This window comes from Papio anubis, chromosome 10, assembly GCF_008728515.1.
Source record: "Papio anubis isolate 15944 chromosome 10, Panubis1.0, whole genome shotgun sequence".
Taxonomy (NCBI): Eukaryota; Metazoa; Chordata; class Mammalia; order Primates; family Cercopithecidae; genus Papio; species Papio anubis.
In genome coordinates, this window is record NC_044985.1 from 108,304,020 (window position 1) to 108,329,945 (window position 25,926).

Below are 25,926 nucleotides of genomic sequence, written 5' to 3' on the forward strand. Positions count from 1 at the left end.
TGAGATGTACTATAAGTTAGACAGAAAGTCATTGTGTTTTCAAATGTTTAATTTCCTTTTTTTTTTGAGACAGAGTCTCACTCTGTTGCCCAGGTGGGAGTGCAGTGGCACGATCTCACCTCGCTGCAACCTCCACCTCCCCGGTTCAAGCGATTCTCCTGCCTCAGCCTCCCAAGTAGCTGGGATTACAGGTGCCCACCACTGCACCTAATTTTTGTATTTTTAGTAGAGACACGGTTTTGCCAGGCTGGCCAGGCTGGTCTCAATCTCCTGACCTTAAATGATCTGCCTACCTTGGCCTCCCAAAGTGCTGGGATTACAGGCCCAGCCTTCAAATGCTTAACTGCTTAAAGGAAGAAAACATTAAAAAAGCTCTACTTACCATGTACATTAGTATGTCTCTAATCATCACCATAGCTGTTTGATGATCATTCCAAGCTTGATTTAGCGTTTGAAGAAAGTTGTTATTCAATGAATTTAGTACATCTTCTCGCACCTAGTAACAGAAGAGTTCATTAGTTTGCACACACACATCCACACACTCATATATATAGGCATGCACATATCTGTTTAATAAAATAATGAAGTGGAATCCTTAATTTTAAATCAAAGAAATGTTATAGGCTAGTAGAAATATTTTAAGCTATAACCTATACACAGATGAGTATCAAATGTATATGTATAGTACAGACTTCTCTTCTGATCTCCAGAACATAAATCAACTTCCTAGGTATTTCTCAACCCTCCAATGACTTAACATCATTGTCAGAGTAAAATCCTATATTCTTATAGTAAGTTACAAGGGCCTGTAAGACTGGCTCCATGCTACTGCTAAACTTCCTACTACACCTTCCCTTCCCCAACTTTGAATGATGGTTAAGAACACTGATTTTGGAGTCAATTACCTGGGCTCCAATCCCAGCTCCCTAACAAACTGGGTGACCTGGGATAAATTAATCTCTGTGCCTGTTTCCTTATATGTGAAATAGCATTCTTCTTGTAGGATTGTTTTAAGAATTGAATTAACACTAGTAATATACTTAAAACAGTGCTTAGTACTCAGTAAACACTCTATAATAAACTACTTAGCACACTTCAGCTACAATGGCCTCTTTACTAAACACAGCAACTGTGCTCTGCCATTCCTTCTGCTGCAATTCACATGGCTCGTCCCACTCATTTTATTTTGTTCAAATTTCGTCTCTGGAGAGGTCTCTCCCAACCAATTATTTCAAAGAACCCCTAGCTCTACTTCTTCATCATACAATTTGTTTCCTGTCATAGTATTCATCATTACCTACAATATTACAATTTATTTATTTATTGTTTCTTCCACTAAAATGTAAATGTCTCCATGGTGGCAGGATTTCTGTCTTTTCCATGTGTATATCCCACACCTAGAATAGTGCTTGGTATATATAATACCATTTATTTCATATCCCTGCCCTCCAATGCCATGATTCACCTCCAACGTCAGCACTTTCAGGATATCTGCTTTTGCACATAAAGTTCCCTTGAGTCTGAAATGTCTTTCTAATCCAACCCTGATAAAGACTACTCAAGACTTCAAGAATTCCTTTCCACAGTCCACAAGCTTAGTACCATCCTGATAAAATGTTACTGACCACTACTCCTTCCTGCTATGCTAGCTGCCCAGTAGAAAGACCATTTCACTCAGAAACAGAATCCAGACTCTGGTTCTCGTTTTATCACAAAGTCGTTGTGTGTTTGTCCCTAAGTTCCTGTAACACTTTGGGACTATACTGCCAACTTCTACAGTTATTCAAATCCAACCAACCTTCCATAATCCAGCTCAAAAAACTCTCAATAACTCTAGCCTAAACAATACTATTTTATCTCCAAATATCCTTTACCATAGAGAATTTCTAATAGTGGTTACACTTTTTCAGATTAGGAAAATGCTGAAGTTATGGTGCTTTCTGAGAAACATCAACTACTTAACGTATGTTGAGATATATAGACACCTCTGAAACAATTATAAATACACATAAATAAAACACCATTCTGTTATCAGATCTAATATGAACAAGTGGCTAAAAGTGCCAAAGAAAATACACACAACACACTGTGGAAGAACAAGTTCAAACTAAGAAAACAGAATCTTTTCCTACATATTGGGGAAAATGAGGTTATTAGATTTAATGATGAGACAATACATCTAGTCTACTAAATGTACAGTATAAAAATCACTAGGCCTATACCACATAATTTAGAATTTTATCATATATTTAATCTTTTGTTGACAAGACTAAGCTCCATGACTTCAAGTTACATCATCCAGAAATTATTCCGAAAATTTTAACTATATCGTTAGTTAATAAAAATACTTATACAAAATGAATAATGTATCACTTGTTTCAACTCATTAAATCTAGCACTTGTCAGATGCAAATCTCCCCCACAAAAACCCAGCAAGTTGAAAACGTGCTTATTTTCAAAATTTTACACCAAGCTTTGTATTCCTTTACTGAAGAGTAGCAATTAAATTAAAATCATGACAATGCAAAGGCAATCTATACTACACACACAAAAAAAACGTATTTGAAACATCAGATTATCAAGTCCATTAATTATTCTTAAGGACTTACATGAACTTCTACATACTGCTACATTATAAAATTAAGTTAAATGTTAACTACATTAAAATCACCCTGAATTTGGAACACAAAAATGTGCCTGCATGTTTGTTGAATGAATGAAACACTGACCAATTAAATAAAAAGTTAACGTTATAAAATAAGGCAAGTTCTTTAAAATCACTGATTTGTACATTTTATGATAAAATATATTAAGTATTTACATATTTGTCATTTATATTTATACCTGCCTTTCAGCAAAATGTGATCTACTAGTACACTGTGTCATAAATAACTGCCTTATTTGCATCATACCTCAAAAAATTATCCTGACCAACCAATAACAGTGAATTTTACTAGCAGAAAATAGCTGCAATTAAGAGCTAATTTTATGTTTACTTTTCAATTATACACACACACACACAAACTCATGACTAAAAGAAATAAAATGAATGCCTTAGATACACTACTGCAAGGTCTTCTTATTCAGATTACACTATGAACAAATAATGTTTCCTCTAACATTTCTGTAGAAAAGTAGTTGAAAGTGAACAGATATTTACTCAAACATACACAATAAAATGGTAGGAATGAGATGAAGATTATGAAGATTAAAATAAGCTTTTAAAAAGATGGTTAAGTTGGCACATAAACTACACATTAAGTGAAAAAAAAGATCTTTATTTTACAAATTATTAACATCTTATAAAAAATTGAAAAAGCAAGCAAGCATGGGACATATGGTGGAAATACCCCTCCCAGGGTAACATTGTTAATCTCATGGCCTAACACAATTACCTACTTTCTGCACCAGCAAGGCAAATGGGAGGGAACCCTGCTCTACAGGTGGTACCAGAACCAAAAGGACCTACGGATTAAGTATGAACAGATAATTAAAGAAAACCTATAATGAAATTACACAGATAAAGAGTTGAAATTTGAAGGGAGAGACATGGAAGAACAAGTAGCAACACCAGAGAAATTGAGAGCAGGATGGGACCAGCTGTGACAAAAAAGATGAAATGACGTATGAGTGATGGAGAACTGATGGCTGTGCCTGGCACTAGCATTGCAAAGGAAGAAAGAGAAAGCTCAAAACAGTGGATCACAAATCAGGCAGAGAATTAGAGTCACTCAAGAGCTTTTACAAACAGATTTAAGTATGATGCAGTAGTGCATCTGTGGTCTCAGCTACTCACGAGGCTGAGGGGGTAGGATTGTTTGATTCCAGGAGTTTGAGGCAAGCCTGGGCAACACAGCAAGACCCTATCTCTAAAAATAAGTAAGACTTCAGAGAAGAGAATGAGAAAACAAGCCACAGACTGGGAGAAAGTATTTGCAAAGGACAAATCTAATAAAGAACCATTATCCAAAATATATAAAGAATTCTTAAAACTTAAAAAGTAACTCAATTTTTAAAACCAAAGAAGATATACAGATGGCAAGTAAGCATCTGAGAAGATCATATGTCATTAGGATACTGCAAATTAAAACATCAATCTGATACCATTACATACCTTTGAGAATGGCCAAAATACTGACAACACCAAATGCTAGCAAGGACGTACAGCAGCAGAATATCTCATGCACTGCCAGTGGGAATGCAAAATGGTACAGTCACTGTGGAAGGCAGCTTGGCAGTTTCTAACAAAAGTAGACACACTCTTACCATATAATCTGGCAATCACACTCCTGAGTATTTTCTTAAATGAGTTGAAAACTTATGTCCACACAAAAACCCACACACAAGTGTTTAAAGCAACTTTATTCATAATTGCCAAAACTTGGAAGAAACCAAGACGTTCCTCTGCAGATGAATGGATTAATAAATTGTACTGTATTTAGAAAATGGAATATTACTCAGCACTAAAAAGAAATGAGCTATTAAGCCATGAAGAGACATGGAGGTAACTTAAACGCATATTACAAAGTTAAAGAAGCTAACCTGAAAAGGGTGTATACTGTATGATCCAACTATATGACATTCCGGAAAAGGCAAAACTAAGGAGACAGCAAAAAAAATAGGTATATGAGTAGGCAGAGCACAGGATTCGCAGGGCAGTGAAACTATTCTGTATAATACTATACTAGTGAATGTATGTCTAATCGCATAGACTGAGTTCATTACAAAAGTGAGCCCTCATGTAAACTATGGACATTATGGAGTGATGATGACCTGTCAACGTAGGTTCATCAACTGTAATAAATGTGCCACTCTGGTATGGGATGTGCACAATGGGGGGAGGCTGTGCATATGTTGGGGTAGGGGTGTATATGGGAAATCTTAGTATCTTCCGTCCATCACTTGTTTTTTTTCCCAGACGGAGTCTCGCTCTGTTGCCCAGGCTGGAGTCCAGTGGCGCAATCTTGGCTCACTGCACCCTCTGCTTCCCAGGTTCAGGCCATTCTCCTGGCTCAGCCTCACTAGTAGATGGGATTACAGATGTGCACCACCACGCCTGGCTAATTTTTTGTATTTTTAGCAGAGACACAGTTTCACCTTGTTAGCCAGGCTGGTCCTGAACTCCTGACTTCAAGTGATCCACCCGCCTCCGTCTCCCAAGGTGCTGGCATTACACTGTGTCCAGTCTCTCCACTCAATTTTGGTGTAAATCTAAAACTGCTCTAAAATCCAAAGTTTATATTTTTTATAAAAATAACTTTATATATTTATATATATTTATATATATAATAAAGTTTATATTTTTTTTTAAAAAAAAAAAAAGGGAGAGGAAGGAGGAAGAAGAGAGGAAGAAGAAAGAAAAAAAGAAGAAAGAAGAAACATTTGGGGGCCACCCAAGATCAAAAGACAACCCTAATTTTAAAGTATCTACCCAGGTGATTCTGATACACCATCCAGGACTAGGAAACCACTGGTTCCCACACTAGCCATTTCTGTTTCTTTCCTTTGCAGAACTTCTTCAACATGAACATGTTTTTATATTGTTGTAATAATAGCACTTATGCAATTCTGAGTCCTGCTTTTTTCTTCTAAAAAACAAACAAAAAAACACACACAGGATCCATGTGCAGAATGTGCAGGTTTGTTACATAGGTTTATGTGTGCCATGGTGGTTTGCTGCACCTATTGACTCATCCTCTAAGTTCCCTCCCCTCACCTCCCAGCCCCAAACAGGCCCTGGTGTGTGTTGTTTTCCTCTGTGTCCACGTGTTCTCAGTGTTCAACTCCCACTTATGAGTGAGAAGAGTCCTGACTTTTTAATGCCACTGATTAACATTTAATATTAACTTTTGGTTTAGAAGAAAATACCTAGCTGTATCATATCATTTCCAATGCACCATAGTAGTCCAAAGAAAAAGGTTATATTACAATAAAATGTAAGAAGAAGATGTCATCTGATAATTTTAAGCAAATGATACCAAAAGCATAATTTATAAAAGAGAAAATGCTAAACTGGACTCTACTGAAACTAAAAACTTTTGTTCTGTAGACACAGTAACAAAGAGAAGCTACACACTAGGAGAAAAACCAAATGACTTGTATCCAGAATATATTAAAAAAAAAAAAAAAACAAAAAACTCTTAGAACTTAGCAATGACAGCTAATAAATTAAAAAAGGGCAAAAGACTTGAACAGACACTTCACGAAAGAGGATATAAAGATGGCAATTCTGTTCATGAATAGAACAGTTGGCAGTTCTCAGGAAGTTAAATAACATCACATGACCCAGCAACCCTACTTCTATATATTTACTAGAGAAATGAAAACTTACATTCACACAAAAATCACACACAAATGTTCATACCAGCTCTACTCACAATCACAAAATGTCTTTCAACAAGTTTACAGCTAAATGAATAAGCAAATTGTGGTACATTCATACAATAGAATATCAGCCATAAAAGGGAACAAATTATTGATACAACAGTTTGGATCAATCTCAAAATAATTATGCTGAATGAAAGAAACCAGTCTCAAAAGATTTCAAACTATAATTCCAATTATATGACACTCTCGAAAAAAAAAAAATCCAAAACTATAGTGTTACACAGCAGATCAGTGGTTGTCAGGAACTAGGAATTAAGAGAACTATAAAGGGTAACAGGAAGTTTACTGGGGTCAATCGACTGTTCTATATCAACCGTGACAGTGGTTACATGAATCTATATGTGTGCTGAAATTCACAGAGATATATGAATATAAAGGCCAATTTTATTATACACTAATTTTAAAAAATTTGAAGTAATTATTATTTGAATATTGTTCTGTTTTATGATTTTATCATAAACATAAGCTATGATGCCACAAGCTTTATTCATAAAAGCAATTTAAATTCCAAACAATGAAAGAATTGTTAAACAATTTGAGTGTATCAACCTTATGACCCACTCTGCAACAATTCAAATTTGCCTATTCTTTGTTTCTGTGGATATAGCTTTTCTTGCATTTTTAAAATTTAAATCCTTAGCAAAGATTAAAGTGGAATTACTGTCAAAAGGAAACCTTTTTCTTTTTTTAAGAAACAGGGTGTCACTCTTTCACCCAAACTGGAGTACAGTGACACAATTATAGCTCACTGCAGCCTCAAGCTCCTGGGCACAAGTTATGCTCCCACCTCAGCCTCACAAGTAGCTAGGACTTCAGCAGCGCACGCCAGCACTTCTGGGGCGCGCACGTGCATGCGTGTGCGCGTGCGTGTTTGTGTGCATGTGTGTAGCTAAGGGGTCTGTTTTGCTCAAGCTGGTCTCGAAGTCCCGGCCTCAAAATGATCCCTCCACGTTGGCCTCCCAAAGTGTTGGGATTATACGCATGAGTCACTGTGTCTGGCCTATTTTCAACTGTATAATAAAACCTGCTTAATGATAAATTAATGTCCAAGCCGCAATATACACATCCTCAAGTCAGTCAAATTACTGGTAAAGAGAAACAAAAGGAGTTGGAAAGGAGGACGACAGGAGAGAACAGCAGGCATTGGCATGACCAGGAGCTACATGCTCCCAAACTTTGCCCTTGAGTTTTCATTCTCAAGGATCTCCGTGGATTGACAAGGAAGCTGATACTGGGCCAGCAGCTCTTGGGCTAGCTGAAGAGCTAAAGGACATAATGTGCACAGTACTCCCATACCCCACAACGCACAGAATTGCTTTTAATCATTAACTAAAATTTTTTACACTCTAAATTTCAATGCCTGGGGCAAAATCCCAGCCAGCCAATCCTAGTTAAACGTCTAGGTAAAACAAAGAAATCATCAGCTAAAACAAATTAAGAACTTTAATCCTAAAGTTCACTGAAACTAAAACAGAGTCACATAATCAATGATGATATGGAATATTGAAAATTGAGGACTTCCTTGGTAAACAAGTCTCCAAATTCAGGACAACATTAGGTCCAAATATAGACAAATTCCCGAAGTACAGAAATTTATACTTGGCATTACTGTCCATCGAAAAAATACTTACCATGTATTAAAAACATAAAATGAGACATAATAACATGGAGCACATCCTAATTATACCAGGACATTAAAAAGTATCACAAAGGTACAATAACTCAAAGGTATGTCATTCTATAAATCTATAGTATTTTAACATTCACCCAGAAGCTAAGATAATCAAAATCATCTAAGGTTGAGTATCACTTACCCAAAATGCTTGGAGGCCACTTGTGCTTCGGATTTTTGACTTTTTCAGATTTTTGGATATAATACTTACCAGGTGAGCATCCTCAATCCGAAAATCCAAAATCTGAGATGCTCCAATGAGCATTTCCTTAAAGCATCATCTCAGCACTCAAAAAGTTTCGGATTTTGGCCAGGTGTGGTGGCTCAATGCCTGTAATCCCAGCACTCTGGGAGGCTGAGGTGGGCAGATGACTTGAGCTCAGGAATTTGAGACCAGCCTGGACAACATGGCGAAACTTTGTCTCCACCAAAAATACAAACAATTAGCTGGGCGTGATGGTGCGTGCCTATAGTCCTAGCTACTCAGGAGGCTGAGGTGGGAGGATCACTTAAGCCCAGGAGGTGGAAGCTGCAGTGAGCCAAGATCATGCCACTACACTCCAGCTACGGTGACAGAGTGAGACCCTCCCATCTCAAAAACAAAACAAAACAAAACAAAACAAAACAAAACAAAGTTTCAGATTTTGGATTTTTGGATTAGGGATACTCAACCTCTCTGCAGACAACTGCCCAGGAAGTCACTAAGGACTTTGACCAAGTCACCTAACCTATCTAGTCTGTAGCACCTCTTTACCTGTGATATGACTATGGTTGATTAGATCAATGATGTCCTGTTCCACTGAAATGCCTTACTTAGTACTAGTGCCGAAAAGACTTCATTTCCCGATTAAATATGATTTATAATAGTTTTGTATGATTTTTAAAATTAGGGGTTCTATTTTAAAATAACTGACAGCCACTGGATGCCTGCTATCTTTCTGGCTCTAAATTCCAAAACATGTTGCCTGTTTCATCTGTTAAAGACAGCGCAATACAAAAACATGCAACATTTACTATGACCTACAAAAACAGCACTTAATGCCATAATTTCTTCAATCACTTTATTAACGATGGATAAGTTGCTTTTAGTTTACCATTATAAATAATGTTACAAAAACATTCTTACACATATAAAAAAAAGTTTAAAAAAATAAAAATAGCATTTAAATTTCCACTTAAAACATACTTTTTTCAGTCCTGCATTAATCACATGTGGTCTGGGGGTCTGTCGCTTTAAAATTTTGCCAGTTATATAAATTTTATTCTCCCAAGGAATGCCATTAAATATTGCTTGAAGATTTCAAAATTTTTCCACCTTATCACACCACAGCGATATGACACAAACCTATCAATAAAAGTGGCTTACTACAGAAAGTGAATCACAATGGGAGTCAAGTCATAAGGTATAGAGGACAGCTGACAACTGTTTGGAAAAAAAGCTTCATGGCTCTTTCCCTCACCCTGAGAATTCCTGAACTAAAACGTTAAAAAGAAACATTGCAATGTTTTGCGATTTTTACAGAAGTCATATATAATAAATAGGGGCAGGTCAGGAACAGGGACGCTTGCTTTCTTTTCCTCTAAAGGACAGAAATTTCTGAATAACTGGAAGGAACTCTTTTACCTCGTACTTTGAGGAATTCTTAACGCAGCCAAACTCCAATTATTTGTACAATTAATATAAAGTTGGTTAACAGATATTACTCTCACAATACATAAGCAATCTTAAGGTTTCTGTAACTCAAACAAGCTTCTACTAAGGCCAAGATAATTAATTTAAAGTTTTGTAGATATTTTAAACTTTCCAAGAATTAACTAATGATGAGATTCCTGAATGACATAAAATTCACTGTCCTTTTCGTACAGTAGACTGTGTTATTCTCATTATTTCTAATTAACTTTAAGAATTAAGATGGCAATGGTGATCAGGAAAATCATACCAGTATCCTTAAAAAAAAAACAGTAAGATAGCCACTGTAGGGAAAACATTTTCTCCACTGCTGCCAGAAGATTCTTCATTTTAAGTAACTTTCTAATATACACAGTAATGTAACTTACAGCATTTCACAAAAAACACACTAATCTCAATTTCAAAATCAAATTCATTCTTAGTGGAAATATTCCCCATTCTTACTCTTTGCTTCAAGTGTCCAAAATGAAGCTCTTAAAGAAATGAAGTCCTATTATCAGACATCAACCACCCATTCAAAAGTATACAAAATATTTCCCCAGACTGACAATTTATGTATTTATGTTTGCTTCCAGCAGGCAAAGCAGGGTGCTAGGCACTATGAGGAATACAAGACACTTTCAGCCACTTTACAATCTCTGAGGGAGAGGGGAGAAGGGGGAGCCGAATATTAGCATTCAAATGACCTCAATACAAAGTAGAATACAATAAATAGCACTACAAAAAAGTTACAAAGTTTAAAGAAGGAACACAGAACAGGTGTTAGGACAATACACTTTCACAATTTCATACATAATCTGCTACATGTTGAAGCAAATACTATTTTTAAAATCACATGAAATTTGACATTTTTTAAAGGCATTCTTAGTTCAAATATGCTTTGAAAGTGTTCTTAAAATAGTATGACTTAGAAAAATCATGATTTCTCAATCAGTACAAAATACTACTATGAAAAATGATAGCTTTTTACTTACTGGTTGGAAAGGGATGCAGATAGAAAAATGACAGTACACCACAGAAAAACACCACTATGACTTATTATTTGTAAAGTATCCTATTCCCAATGGTTAAGATATACATTAAAAACTATTATAGCATTAGTATCATGGTTAAACTTAGTAACAGGCACACTGACAGAATTAATCAGGAAAACATACACAAAGCATGACAACACAGCAACTCGTCTTTTGTTCTCTTGAGTATGATAGAAAAAAGAACCACGGTTTCTCAAGATTATATGATCTGGTTCTAAGCCGACTGACAGACTTCAATCTCAAAAAAACAGAGGCATATAGCCCGATAATCACCTGCGCTTCTAAATGGTGGTTAGGTTTAGTAATTAACTTGAGTAGGGAGAGGTATTACCCAACAGAGAGAGAGAAAAAAAAAAAGATCTCAGCTATTTTTGGCTACAAACCATGGTGGTTTCCATTTTGACTGCTGGTAGTATTATTCTCAAAGATTCATTTCAACAGACAACTGAGTGCCAATCACATGCAAAGAGCAGGAGACACAAAGATAAATGAACAGGTCCTACTTCATCTATTCACTTACTTAGTAACAGTAGAAGAATATCACTAAAAAATACAACAGAAATAGGATGGGGGGGGGGCGGTACTTGCCCTCAAAGTACTTACAGTCTACCTAACAACTTAAGCAGAACAGCTGATACTTAACATGGGCAAACTTGTCAAAACAACACTTTTAAGCATCACTCTCCCCCAACATCATTTCTCTTCCATCCCTTTCAAAGTAGAAGCCATTCAATTTCCAAAGTCCTTCATATCCCACGGTTGCTGTTTTTCTGACTCTCTAATAATATCTTCCATACACTATCCCCAACAGTCTCTGTCTCTTTTGGGATTACACTATTTATATTTAGGTCACTATCCCCGTATCATACCCATTAACAGTTTTTACACCTGGCTCACAGTCTCTTCTCACTCCTGTCACCACCATCCCAAAAAAACATAATGGGTTGAGTACCTTCCAACAACTTTTAAGTTAAACATCAAGACAAGACAGCATGAGAACTAAACATGAGCAAGCAGCAACAAGGCACTGAAAATGGCACTCATCCTGAATACCTGACTACATCTTCTCCACTGCAGTCAGCCTTTCTAAGGCTTATAAAGCAATGGCTCCCACCACCAACAGAACAAAACTCAAATCTCCTACAATGGTTTTCCAAATCTAGCCCAACCCACTTTACTATCTTCATTTCCTACAAAAACATTCAAAGATGCTTTTGTTCATCTTTACTAAGAACAGCACGTTCACCTTCCACCTACACTGATCTATCTCACTATGCTCATACCTACCTGCCATTTTTCTCATTCAACTTTCTCTCCTTGTTATCGGGATAATATTTTGGCTTTGTTCACATGATGAATCTTGAGTAATGCTTAAGTATAATCGAAAGTGACAGTCTCTTTCTACCTTGCTCTGAATTCCTCAGGCAAAATACCACCCCCCCCAAATCTGATTACCTCACTAAAATTATGGGATTCTTGCTGGCAAGAATCATGTCTTATTTATTTTTGGGTGGCTGAAACATAGGAGAAACTCAATCTCTGTGGGCCTCTGAAATCAATCTGTCTTTGCTAAGGAAAATCTTAGTCCCAAGTGTTTCTATCAATATCCTTAACTCACTGTAGTCATTACATATTGTATGTAAATACCATTAAAAACATTAACTTTAATGTTTTCCATTAAATTAATTAATATTTGCCTAGAAAGGGAAAAGCACTCCAAAAGCTTTATTATAAAAGTAAGTCTGTTTAAGAAATTGACATACAGAAAACTTCATAGTTTACCTTAAAGTTACCAACTTCATTTCCACATAAATAACTTACAAACAAATATACAACTTAAAACTGGTTTTTCTTCCCCCTCTAGAAATAGGGAGAAAAATATATTGAAAAAGTAGTTTACACAGAGACAGCATTTTCAGCAAATAAAACCCTCAGTACAGAAGATAAATGGTGAGGTATTATTTGTTCTACGAAAAGACACTGCAGTTTACAAAGAAATTCAAAAAAGAAAGTCACTTAAAACTTGAAACTATGTCCCCTTTAAGGTTGCAATTTCCCTACCGGTAAAACAGAAGTTCTTAGAACAGATTAAGACTACAAGGCATAGATCCAAGTATGTAAGTCTAAAACATAACTTCCACAAAGGCAGGAATCTTTGCTTGATATAGTACAAATGCTTACACCAGTGCCTTGCTCAACAGGCAGTTTTCTGAATAAATGAAAACGGAGCAGGATGAAGCTCCTCTTATTCTGGCTTCCTCCCATTTGATGGAAGTAAGATACTATTTGAAGAATAGGACATACAGATAGAAAAACTTTGAAAACCACTAGAATAAATGTTCTTTCCAATAATAACTAAAAAGACAAGTTAATTTTAAATGTTAACTTTTTTTTTTTCAGCTATTTTTCTAAGAAACCAACTTTCAAAGTTCAGTAATTTTTATAGGTTCATTTATGAGGTTACCATGTTATTTGATTATTACTATGGAGTATTAAAAATGAAATTAAGCATAAGGTAAATCTAAGAAAACCGCTAAGCATTACAAAATTGAGATAATAAAGCTCTTCCCATATTAAAACTAAAATTTCTCCCCTGACTTCAAGAAAATTAAAAATTGAGGCCAGGCACAATGGCTCATGCCTGTAGTCCCAACACTTTGGGAGGCAGATGGATCACTTGAGCCCAGGAGTTCGAGACCAGCCTGGGCAATATGGTGGAAACCCTGTTTCTACAAAAAAAAAACACAAAAAAATTTAGCCGGACATGGTGTCATGTGCTGATAGTCCAGCTATGTAGGAGGCTGAGGTGAGAGAATCACTACAACCTGGGAGGCAGAGAATGTAGTGAACCGAGATTCCGCCAATGTACTCCACCTGGGAAACACAAAAGCCTTGTCTCCAAAAAGCAAAAACAACAACAAAAAACGCTGGACACCATGGCTCACGCCTGTAATCCCAACACATTGGGAGGCCAAGGCGGGTTGATCACTGATGCTAGGAGTTCAAAACCAGCGTGGACAACTTGGCAAAACACTATATTTACTAAAAATACAAAAATTAGCCAAGCATGGTGGCACACGCCTGTAATCCTAGTTACTTGGAAGGCTGAGGCAGGAGATTTGCTTGAACCTACGCGGTTGATTGCAGTGAGACAAGATGGCGCCGCTGCACTCCAGCCTGGGCGACAGTAAGACCTTGTCTCAGGGGAAAAAAAAGAAAAGAAAAAAAATTGAAATGTTTTTATTCCAAACACATGGCACAGGAATAAACAGCCTTAGAGACTATTATCTTCCTAAGTCTTAATAACCTAAGCTTATCAAGACACATAATCATAATTTTTAAAGTTCTTTGGGCTAAAACAACCAACCCCAAACTCATTTTATAGATTAATACTTTAAATTCCAGAAAGGTTTAGTAATTTGTTCAAGATTATTAGTGAGAGAATTAGTCCCAATGCTCAGTTCTATTTTCTACCTAGTACTTTTCCCACTGCAGCTGCATCTAGGTTACTTCTTACTGTTAAAGTGCTCAACAGGAGTTAGAAGAAAAGGCAAGTCCTTTGTTACTCTACGACAAGCTTAAAGACTGTCAAGTTTGAATCCCAAATAGGAACCTTATGAAAGGAGAATGAAAGAAGATGGCTCCACCATTAACGTGCCCACAAGTAGCAAAACTAATTATTACTATTCCTAAATTTAAAACCGTGCTTTAGTATCTGAAATACATACACATACACATACAAGAGCGCGCGCGCACACACACACACGCAAAAAGGCTGTGAAAAACTGTAACTCTGCTAAATACCTGTCAAATATTATCATCTTATAATGTAAGGTTAGAGCTAAGTCTTAAGTACCACTAACTGGCAACTTTTCAGTCTCCACTGCAATCCTCAATGTATCTGAACACTAAGTGTTTAAATTCATCAGGGTGCAATCCCAGGCCCTCTTTTCTCTTGTCTCTGTGACTTCATTTACTTCCAGGGCTTTAAATACAGGTTGGGTACCCCTCACCCTAAATGCATGGGGACCCGAAGTGTTTCAGTTTTCAGATTTTGAGTGTCTGCATATACATAATGAGAGATCTTGGGGATGGAATCCAAGTGTAAACATGAAATTTATTTGTTTCATATACACCTTACACACATAGCCTGAGGGTAATGTGATATTTTAGTAATTTTGTCTGTGAAATAAAGTTTTGGCTATGCTTTGACTGTGACTCTCTCACATGAGATAAGCTGTGGAATTTTCCACTGTGGCATCGTGTTGGCGCTCCAAAGGTTGTGGATTTTGGAGCATTCTGAATTTCTGGATTAGGGATGTTCAACCTGTACCATATATATGTTCACAATTACCAAATACACATTTCCAGTTCAAACTTCTCAGGTAATTTGATTTGCATATCAAATTTTATAGGTATCTTAAAACTAACCTGTTCAAAACGGAGCTCCTTTGTCTGCCCCAAATCTGTATCAGAAAATTAAATCACCTAGCCAGTTAGCCAACAGCCAAAAACTTAAAACTGATCTTAGATTTGTCACTGATTCTTATTCCCTATAATCAATCTGCTAGCAGGTAACTTTCATTCTATATCCAAAATATATCTTACATTTTAAAATTTTCTCAATCATAACTGTCACTATAGTAGTGTAAATATCACTGTTATTCACCTGAATTACTGGATTACTCCCCTTATTTCAACTGTTAAGCCCTCTAACTTATTGATCTTGCTTAAAATCCTTAAATGGCTTCCTAATGTACATATAATTAATTACAAAGCCTTCTGCCACGGCTTCAGGGCCTGGCATGATCTAGCTTTTGCTTCTCTCTGCAATCCCACCTTGTCCCATTCTTCTCCATTACCAACTCTTAGCTCCCCACTTATGACAGGATTTTATTCAATAACTTTAGGAAGTGGCAAAGAATAGCCTCCCACTTTCTTTTCTTTTCTTTTTTTTTTAAACTCACTCTGTTGCCCAGGCTGCAGTGCAGTAGTTCAGTAACAGCTCACTGCAGCCTCAAACTCCTGAGCAACTGTGACTAAAGGTGTGTGCCACCAAGGCCGGCTAATTTTTTTTTTTTTGAGACAGTATCTTGCTCTGTCGCCCAGGCTGCAGTGCAGTTGCGCGATCACGGCTCACTGCAAGCTCTGCCTCCTGGGTTGACACCATTCTCCTGCCTCAGCCTCCTGAGTAGCTGGGACTAAAGGTGCCCGGCTAATTTTTTGTATTTTTAGGAGAGATGGGGTTTCACTGTGTCAGCCAGGATGGTCTCGATCTCCTGACCTCGTGATCCGCCCACTTCAGCCTCCCAAAGTGCCGGGATTACAAGAGAGAGCCACCAGGCCCAGCCATATTTTTTTTTTTTTTGCAGAGACAAGGTCTCACTATGTTGCTTGGGCTGGTCTCAAAACTGCTGGCCTCAGGTATTCCTCTCACCTCAGCCTCCAAAGTGCTAGGATTATAGGTGTTAGCCATTGCACTCAGCCTGCTGCCTTTTTAAAGTTTTACTGGAATACTGCCATGCTCATTCATTTACATTTGGTCTGTTGCTGCTTTTGTGCTACAAAAACAGACTTTGAGGAGCTGTGCCTGAGAATGTATGGCTCAGAAAAACAAAAATGCTATCTGGTCCTTTACAGAAAAAGGTATTGTATAGCCATTTACTTTGCCTAGAATACTCTTCAACCCACTTTTCTTGTGAGCTCTCTCTCATTCTTGCAATCCCAGTTTAAACACTACCACACTTCCTCAAACAGCCCTTTTTTGACCTATGTAGTTGTCTTTATCATTTTTCCTCTATCACTGTATCCCGTCTTCTTGATTATATAACTAAATACTTGTTTACCTGTTTACTGTTTCATAAGTGCAGGAACCAGATGTGTTCTATTTACCAATATATTCCTCACACCTAGCACAGAGCCTGGCAAACAGTTTTGAATGCTGAATTCTGGGATAGGAAAAGTCTTACAGGATACCTTTGACACTTTGACAAAATGATATATATTCTAAACGTCTTTAAATCTGAAAAACAGAACTTTTTTCCCCCATTACTATGTTTTACTTTAGAAAAAAAGTTAAAAAACAAATTCCTGTGTAAGTTGAAATGTTTTCATTTTCTAAATCAAGATTTTTTTTATGGTGAGGTATAAAGGCCACATTACACCCTAAATTTTGCCTTGTGGTCTTGAGAAATGAACTAAATTCCTTTGGATGTCAGTTTCCTCAAAGGAAACACTCTTCCAGAGACAAGAAAAATAATATCCTACCAGAAGTGCTTTTATTAGAGAAACAATATTTATATTTTCTATGCCTCCTTCAATTTTGTGAACTTATTTTGAAAGCCAACAATAAGCTACTTTCATCCCAAAGAGATGTACCCTCTGAAGCCTCCCGTCATCTGCTGTCTGGGAGTTTGTGTTGTGCTACTTTACCAAAATGTTTGACTATGTTCACTATCTTCACCTTGAAATCAAAGTACCAACAAATTATATATCAAACCAGCCCTCAGTTCATGTAAAAATTGTATTTCCTTGGAATTCTTCAACGTCAAAAGATGGGTCTTGGCTATGTACACCATAGCACTAAAAGCACTCCGCTTTAAAATAAATAAATATATGGTTTGTCAGGCAGTTCAGCTAATTGCCAAAAGCACTGTGAATTAAAAACTGATGAGCAGACCAAACAGTAATGCTTTCAGAGCAACAACAAAAAAAGATATATTCTGTGAGATTAAAGGTAGGTATTCTGATACCACAGAACCCTGAAACAATATCTTACCTTCTAGTCAAAAGATGCAATGCAGAGATAGGCAATACTGATTTTCATGCAAACTACGCTTTTGCACACTGTATCAGTAACATCCCTAAGTCCCATTTAGTAGAACAAACTGAGACTTACTACCTTAGGAGACAAAGGTAGTAACTGATGGTCCTACCTATCAGTTAATAGTTCTCTTTCGGTAGTGTCCCATTCAATACAGTAGTACTGCGTTTATATGATTATTAAAACTGTTTCATAAAATAGGAGTAAACATGAAAACAAAAGCACAGAAACTAGCAGAGGCTTCAAAACCTAATTCACTTTAAATAATCAATGAACAGACATGCTGAAATTGGTACATTTCCTAGTAAAAAACTGACTAGTCAAATGAGTGTGAAAGAAAAGAAAAAGTAAAAGAACATTTTCAGATGCTGGCAATGATCATTAATGACTATGTATAAGGAAAGTAAATTTAAGAATTTAGCATATACTGTATATTTTAAAATTTATTTACTACAATCAACTTGAACGTACATTTTGGGTAATATAATATAAAAATTACCTATATTCTGAAATGATAATTGTTATGGACTGAATGTTTGTGTTCTCCAAATTCATATTAAGAAGCCCTAACCCCAAATGTGATAGTATTTAGCGGTGGGGCCTCTGGGAGGCAATTAAATCTTGAGAATGGTACCCTCATTAAGAGGATGGTACCATTATAAGATACATGAGAGACACGACCTCCTTCTCCTCCCTGCCTTGTGAAGACACAGCAAGGAGGTGGTTGTCTACAGACCAGGAAGGGGATTCTCACCAGAAAAATGAACCTCCAAGCACCTTAATCTCGGCAAGTGAGAACCTGCCAGAATGGTGAGAAATATTGGTTTAAGGCACCCAGTTCATGGTATTTGTTACAGTAGCTTAAGATGATGAAGACAACAGTTAACCTTAAATATGGGACCACTTTAAGCAACTCATAATACACTAAAACTCAGAGTTCTCATGGAGTGACTGCTAACATAACTTCAATACCTACTGGACCATATCTTCAACATCAAACTGACCATATTTGAGCCCAAAACTCGGTCACCTTAACACTGATCTCACTCTCTGGCCTTCTCTCTTCTCCTCACTTTCTGGATGAGCCACTTCTCAACCCTAACACACAACTACTGATGTTTTCATCTGCATCTATGCCCAAGCTTTAAAAAAACTGACACTGCACACAGGCCAACTCCTACTAAGCTATCTTTTTCTTCACTTGCCAATTCCTTAGTATATCCCTTACAAAGGCTACTCCAAGTCTCTTCGTCTCATTTGCAGAAAATGGATGGCTTATTAGATTCAAAGTAATTTTAGAAATAAAGAATCTCAGGGATATTATTTCCAACTCCATTATTGTACATATAAGTAAATTTAAAGGATTCCTAGAATTTAAAGGACTAGAGCTTTACAGTCAGTTAACTTGAAGCCCCTTTCACTGAATTTCAGCATACTCCAACTTGATCATTCTACCTTAGGAGCAGATCCACAGAGAATTCAAGGGCTCAGACTAAAGCCACATTGCCTGAATTCAGCTCCAGTTAGGTCGCTTAATAGTTACACGTATCTGGACAAATGACCAATTATCTGTGCCTCGGTTTCTTCATTTGTTTTCAGACATAATAGTAGTATCTGCAACATTGGGCTGTGACTGTTAGCTATGTTAAAACATGTAAAAGCACTAGAACTGGGTCTAGCACACTGTAAATGCTAAATAAAAGTTGTGTTCATTATCATTCCCTGTAGAACCTCCGGCAAATGAGAACATGCCCCTCTTCTAAGTTTACTTCTTTTCCATTGTTCTTAATCCCATACTCTCTATATCCAATAACTCGGCTGTTCCAACCTTCTCTCCTTCAGCAGCTTTAAACAAAACTCTTCCACTTGTCCTTCTTTTGATGCCAAATTTCTTAAATTGTTTTTTTCCATTTCCCACACCTACTTACTATAGTTTGCTCCTAAGATTCATCCTTTGGCTCTGGGCTCTTTGTTTTCTGAACTCCAACACTTGTTCCTCAGTATATGTTACCAAATGCCAAATCTCCACATCTAATTTTCAGTTCCTGCCCAAGCTCTAAATCTATGTGTCTCCAAACATATGATATCTCTACTTGGGCATCTTACTATGATCTCACACTCAATTTTCCTCACATGCAAAATGATTTATAAGGTATCTTCCAAGTGAGAATATATTTTCAATATAATCTAAACAAAACATCATATTCTCTATCCATTTCAAGTCAGCTTCCCACTATTACTTCATAGTATTTGCTACTGGTGGCATTATAATTCTATTGGTGGCACTGTAATTCTCCAAGTAAGCAAGCTTTGTCTAGACTTAGTTTAGAATTTCTGACATCATCCATTCATTTCTAGCCTATCACTTTACCCAGATCTTTCCAGGTCTTCTCCTGATTTTATAAACCTCCTCTCAATTTTACATTTAAAGCATCCTCATAATATTCTGCCACATAATCACCCACTTTAAATCACATCTTCAAATATTCTGTCACATTATCACCTACTTAAAAACCTCCAATAACTGTCTACAGTTTAGTCCACATTCTTTAGCCTGGCACCCAAATTTTTCTACAATCTGTTCCCAAACCATCTTTGTAACACTACAGTCTACTAATCCCCATAATTAATATATGCCTCAAACTCTACTTACCACGTAAGTTTAACCAACCAGTTCATCTCTATATAATTTCACAACATCTGCCATCCTGGAATGCCTTCCACCACACTGTTCATATATATCCCAAATATTTTTCAAGGCTCAACTCAATTTCATCCTTTCCCATAAAATCTTATAGCCCAGGGCAACCTCTCCTTTGTTTGAATTCTTAAGCCATTTATTGCCTAAGGAACTCACGTGCCACTTAATTATATAATGCCTCACACAGTTATCTAAATGTGTGTATCATCCATCTCTCACATCACAATAAAAACCCTAGGAAAGGACAGTATGTATCTCTTTGCATCCACTATATTATCACTGAAAGCTGTGCATAATAGGCACTTAATAAAAAACTGCTGATTGTGTGAAGAACAATCACCTTGCTTCATAAGATACTAACTGCATGGCTCATGTAATTCCCTTTAAGAGAAAGAAATTACAGAAGAAAGAGTAGAAATAGAAAATTACTGTTTTGGAACCACCATAGTAATAATGATTCATGCAAGAATCATCAATGGACGCCAAAACCATCACATGAAAGTTTCTAGGGAACAGGATTATTCATACAGTGTCAAAATATATCTCAACAGATTACTTATGAATTACAAAGGGAAAAAAGGTACCTTCACAGTGGAGAAATCTGGCGGACACCAATGATCAAAGTTAACATCACCAATAATGGGATAAACTGACATCAAGTGCCTCCTGATGTGATGCACTGAGGACACAACATCACTTACGTATTATTCCTGCCAAAAATGCATAACCTGAAACTAGTCATGAGGAAACAATCAGACACACCAAAAACTGAGGGATAATCTACAAAACAACTGACCTATACTCTTCAAATATGTCAATGTGCTGAAAGACAAAGAAAGGCTGAGGAATTGAACATGAGATCCTGGACTGGATCCTGGATCAGAAAACAAATTGCTATAAAGGAAATCACCGCTCTACAGGACAATTGGTGAAATCTGAATAAGGAATGTATTAGGCAACAGTATTATATTGTTAAACTGCCTGATTTTGATCATTGTTCTTTGGTTAAGTAAGATAATTTCCTTATTCTTAAAAGAAATGTTGCAAAGTCTTTAAGGGTAGATGAAATCTAAAACTTATTCTCTAATGGTTCAGCAATAATAATAATGATAACAGTAATCATAACACATATCAATAGAAAAAGTGGCAAAAAAAAAAAACGTAGCAAAATGTAAACAACTGGTGAATCTAGGTGAAGGGTACACAAGAGTTCACATCGTGCTATTCATAAAACTTTTTTTCAAAATAAAATTAAAAAAATAAATACCCCAATACCACATAAAGACTATGAGAAGTTTTTATCAGTCTGTGTGGTATTTTACATTTTATTTGACAATCTTAAAGCAAGGCATTGTAACAGAAGTTATTTTCTAAATGAAATTACATTTTACATGCAATGGAAGAGTTCGCTCTATAAAAACATTTGTTCTAAAAAAAATATATCATTCTGAAATCAGAGAACCATTTGTAATAATGTGAACAGCCCACCAATAATTTATCTTTTAAAAAAATTCACATGTACCACAGAACTCAGTTAAAATAAAGTGAATTTTAGTTAGCGAACTGTCTTAAAAATACTTTTAAACAACGTAGTTTTATTGTGTTCAAATATACAGAAAAATGAGAAAGTAAAAATGGGCTGATTAAATCATTTTAAGGAAAAAAATTCCTTGTAATTAACATATTAACAAACATTTGTGAATTACTGAGTTTGCTTCATTATGATTTATAGAATGCATTTATTATAGCTCACAAACTTCATTTCTCAATTATCAAAATTTTCGATTTAGCTGATTATAAATTTTTCATGAGTGCTTATAATAGTCATGAATTAGTAATTTCTATAGGCTTCTGGTGCCTTTAAAAATAATAGTTCCAGTCAAAGTGCAATATGGTATAAAGGATTTTCTACATTCAATATAGTATTAGCAATAGTCCTTTAAAGTTTGATACCTTATTTATGAGATGTTCGGTAACAACTTCTCTTAGTCCAGTGTAGAGCTTTTCTCCATGTTTATGCAAAACCATTGTATATGCATTTCTATAGAGCTCCTCAAAACTAAGACCACTGTTATTCTTACGCTGGATTTCTTGAATTGCATTTTTCAGAAGGTCCCAAATGCTGTTTACATATTTTTCATCCATGGTCATCTGTAATATCCAAGAGAGAGAAGAGACAAAAAAAAAAAAAAAAAAAAAAAAAAAAAACCAATGGTTGAAAGTCTTTCTATATTTTGTCCATATATAGTAAATATTTTATAATTGTATGACACATAAGAACATTAACAACCTGTTTTAACAGGGGGGAAAAAAAGGGATACATTTAAAAATAGTTTCTAAATCTGTTAGAAGCAATTTCGAATCTTTTAAGACCTCCCTCCAATCTTACCTGGAGCAGAACTCTTCACTTTAAATAAAATCATAATGATTTATATACCTGGAAGTCACTTACCCCTTCTCTCTCTCCCACCAAAATACTTGCCATGTTAAATCCCAACAGCCCACATACTCCTGACATATATCCGTATAGCTGAAAGAAAACGAAGAATAACATATGCCCATATTTTTGGTCCATGTAAGTTTAAATTCATAACCACTAACGTTGTAAGTGCAGCCTTCATGCAACCTCACAATTCCACTAGTCAGTCTACTGACTCTACTCTTCTAGATGATTTTATACCATATCCTCCATCCTCATTCTATGATTATGACTGCTTCCTATTCCACTGAGAAAGGAAAAACAACCTGATAAGACACTATACAAATTCCAATCATATTCACACACCAACCAATCTGATTTTATGCCAATAAAACCTGCTAGGATCTTGAGCTCAAAGTGCCAAGTTATTGTACTTGAAGTATAGCGTAAGGACCAGACACATAAGCAACACCTAGGAACTTGTTAGAATTGCAGAATTTCAGGCCTTACTCCAGACCTACAGAAACAGACTCGACATTTTAACAAGAACCCAAGGCAATATTACACAGAATGAAATTTGACAAGTAAATCTCTAGTTCTACGCCAAACCACCTATTGAAAAGGTCTCCCTTTAGTAATCACTCATCTCAGCACCATCAGAATTTTTCCTCTGGTAGACAATTTCCATTCATACTAAAAACTGTCAGTTTTACCACGCGGACTGGCTCATGCCTGCAATTCTAGTATTCTGGGAGACTGAGGTGGAAGGATCACTTGAGCTTAGGAGTTTAAGACCAGCCTGGGCAACATAGTGAGACCCTGTCTCTACAAAACAAATTTTTAAGTATTAGCTGAGTGTGGTGGCGCATGCTTATAGTCCTAGCTACCCAGGAGGCTGAGGTAGGAGAATCACTTGAGCCCAGAGGCACAGGTTGCAGGGATCCAAGATCACACCACTGCACTCCAGCCTGGGTGACAGAGCAACATCGCGTCTCAAAAAAAAAAAAAAAAAAGATTAAAAAATTGTCAGTTTCCTATGTCAAAAACAAATCCGCACAAACTCATATATTCCTTCAGCACCATCTAATCTCTCTTTCCATTTATGGCAAAACCACAGGCAACGAGCAGGGGAGATTCTACATACACTGTCTCCAAGTTCCATCTTTCCATTTTATCTTGAATCTACTCCAATAGGGCTTTCATCTCTACCATTTCACTGAAACTGCTCTTGAGAAGGCCACCAGTCACTTCTATATTGCTAAAATCTAATGGTCAAAGTCTCAGTTCTCCTCTTACTTGACCTATCCAGCAGCATTTGAAAGAGCTGATCACTTCTAATACTTGAAACAAATTTGGCAAGGCATGGTGCCTCACACCTCTAACCCCAGCACTTTGGGAAGTCGAAGCAGGAGGAGAACTTGAAACCAGGGGTTCAAGATCAGGTTGGGCAATATGGCAAAACCCCGTCTCTACTAAAAGTACAAAAATTAGTTGGGCATGGTGGCGTGCACCTGTAGTGCCAGCTCCTTAGTGGGGCCGAGACAGGAGGATTGCTTGAGCCCAGGAGGTTGAGGCTGCAGTGAGTGGAGATTGTGCCATTACACACCAGCCTGGATGACAGAGCAAGACCCTGTATCAAAAAAGAAGAAGAAGAAAAAGAAACAAATTCCTCACTTACCTTCCAAACACTACAATCTCTTGTGTTTCTTCTATTTCTGTCTCCTATTTGTTCGTCTGTTTTACTGGCTCTTAATTATCACCTAAACCTCCAATCCTAAACCTCAAGTTCTTGATTCCTTATCTAGCCACTCAGTTTCTTTTTTTTTTTTCTTTTTAGCCACACTCAGTTTCTAGGTGGAGTTGATGTTATCTATTCTCATGGTTTTAAATCAATCTCAAAATTGATACATTCTCTGTTTAGCCCCCTGTCACATGCCAGAGTCATATATCTAGCTACCTACTCAGCATTTCCATCTGAATGCCTAGAAGGCATCTCAAACTTACCAAGTCTGAAACAGAACTCCTAATCTTTTCCCTCAGTTGGTTTCCCCTGAAGTCTTTTCCAACTGAACAAACATCTACTCCATCCTTCCAGCTGCTCTGGCCAAAAAGTTTGTGATCATCATCAACTACTCTCTGATCCCACTACTAGAAAATCCTGTTGTCTCTAACTTCAAAATGTATCCCCAGAATTCAACTCTTTCTCACCACTTCCACTGCTACTATCCTGGTCAAACCACCATCACCTCCAACTGGTCTCTATCTCCACTACTGGCCTGCTATCATCAGGCAAACCAGGGTGACCTTCTATAAGCATAAATCAAATCATGTCACTCATTTGCTCAAAAAATCCTCAAATGATTTCTCATTTCCCTTGGAGTTAAAGTCAAAGTCCTTACAATGTTCTATAAGCTTTATTCGATCTGATAACCTCTCAACTTCATCCATTTTTCCCCTTTGCTCACTCTGCTCCATGCACTCCCTGGCACACATCAAACAAGCTCATTTCAGTGTCTTTGTATTTGCTATTCTTTCTGTCTGAAACGTTCTTCCCTCAGATTCCTACATGACTCAAACCTCTACTCAACTGTCATCTTACAGTGAAGTTTTAAATGCCCACTTTCTTTACAGTAACAGCCTCACCTCACTACTGATCCCCAACTCCAACCCATATTCTTCATTATTTTCCTAGTCTCTCTCTCTACAACCAAATGTCAGCTTCACGAAGGCAGGGATCTTTTTTTCACTGCCAAATTCCTCAGCCTCTATCTGGCACATAACAAGCATTCATACTTGGTGACTGATTTTCTGCTAGTATCTGACAAATGACCCCTCTGTAAATGCCACATAAAATCTCCAAGTTCTCCATTTACAACCAAAGCAACACTGATCAGCTTCACAGATACTTCTGATCTGAACTGGATAAAAATTACTGAGTTAGTGGAATACTCTCCAAGTCATGTCTGATGTGTATGAATGTGAAAAGAGGAAGGAGTAGGCAAAATAGTTATTTTAGTCACCCTGGCAGTAAAATACCAGCTCAACTCTCAATCCAGAGGATCCTTAAGCAAATGACTCAAACTGAGTCTTGTTATTCTAATCTTTTCTGGAGAGCTTAAGAAGGAACTTTAACAGAACAATTTCTTTTCTTTTACCGAAATCCTATGCAAGACCTAAGTCTGTCACAGACTTATGTCAAA

The 25,926-nt window shown here is 36.7% G+C and overlaps 1 protein-coding gene across 4 annotated transcripts in view; it reads right to left on the bottom strand.

Moving 5' to 3' along the window:
- The window catches only part of CUL3 (cullin 3), a 116,617-nt gene that overhangs the window by 65,557 nt on the left and 25,134 nt on the right, over positions 1 to 25,926 (bottom strand). For 2 of the 4 annotated variants that reach the window (XM_021924417.2, XM_021924418.2), the window contains exons 2-3: positions 22,261 to 22,458; positions 383 to 496 (exon numbers count right to left, since the gene is read on the bottom strand). In XM_021924417.2, coding sequence (XP_021780109.1) covers positions 383 to 496; positions 22,261 to 22,458 — 312 coding nt within the window. Of the gene's footprint in view, positions 1 to 382; positions 497 to 20,891; positions 21,018 to 22,260; positions 22,459 to 25,926 lie in introns of those variants that run through there. The other 2 variants (XM_021924419.1, XM_021924420.2) reach the window with 2 other exon arrangements.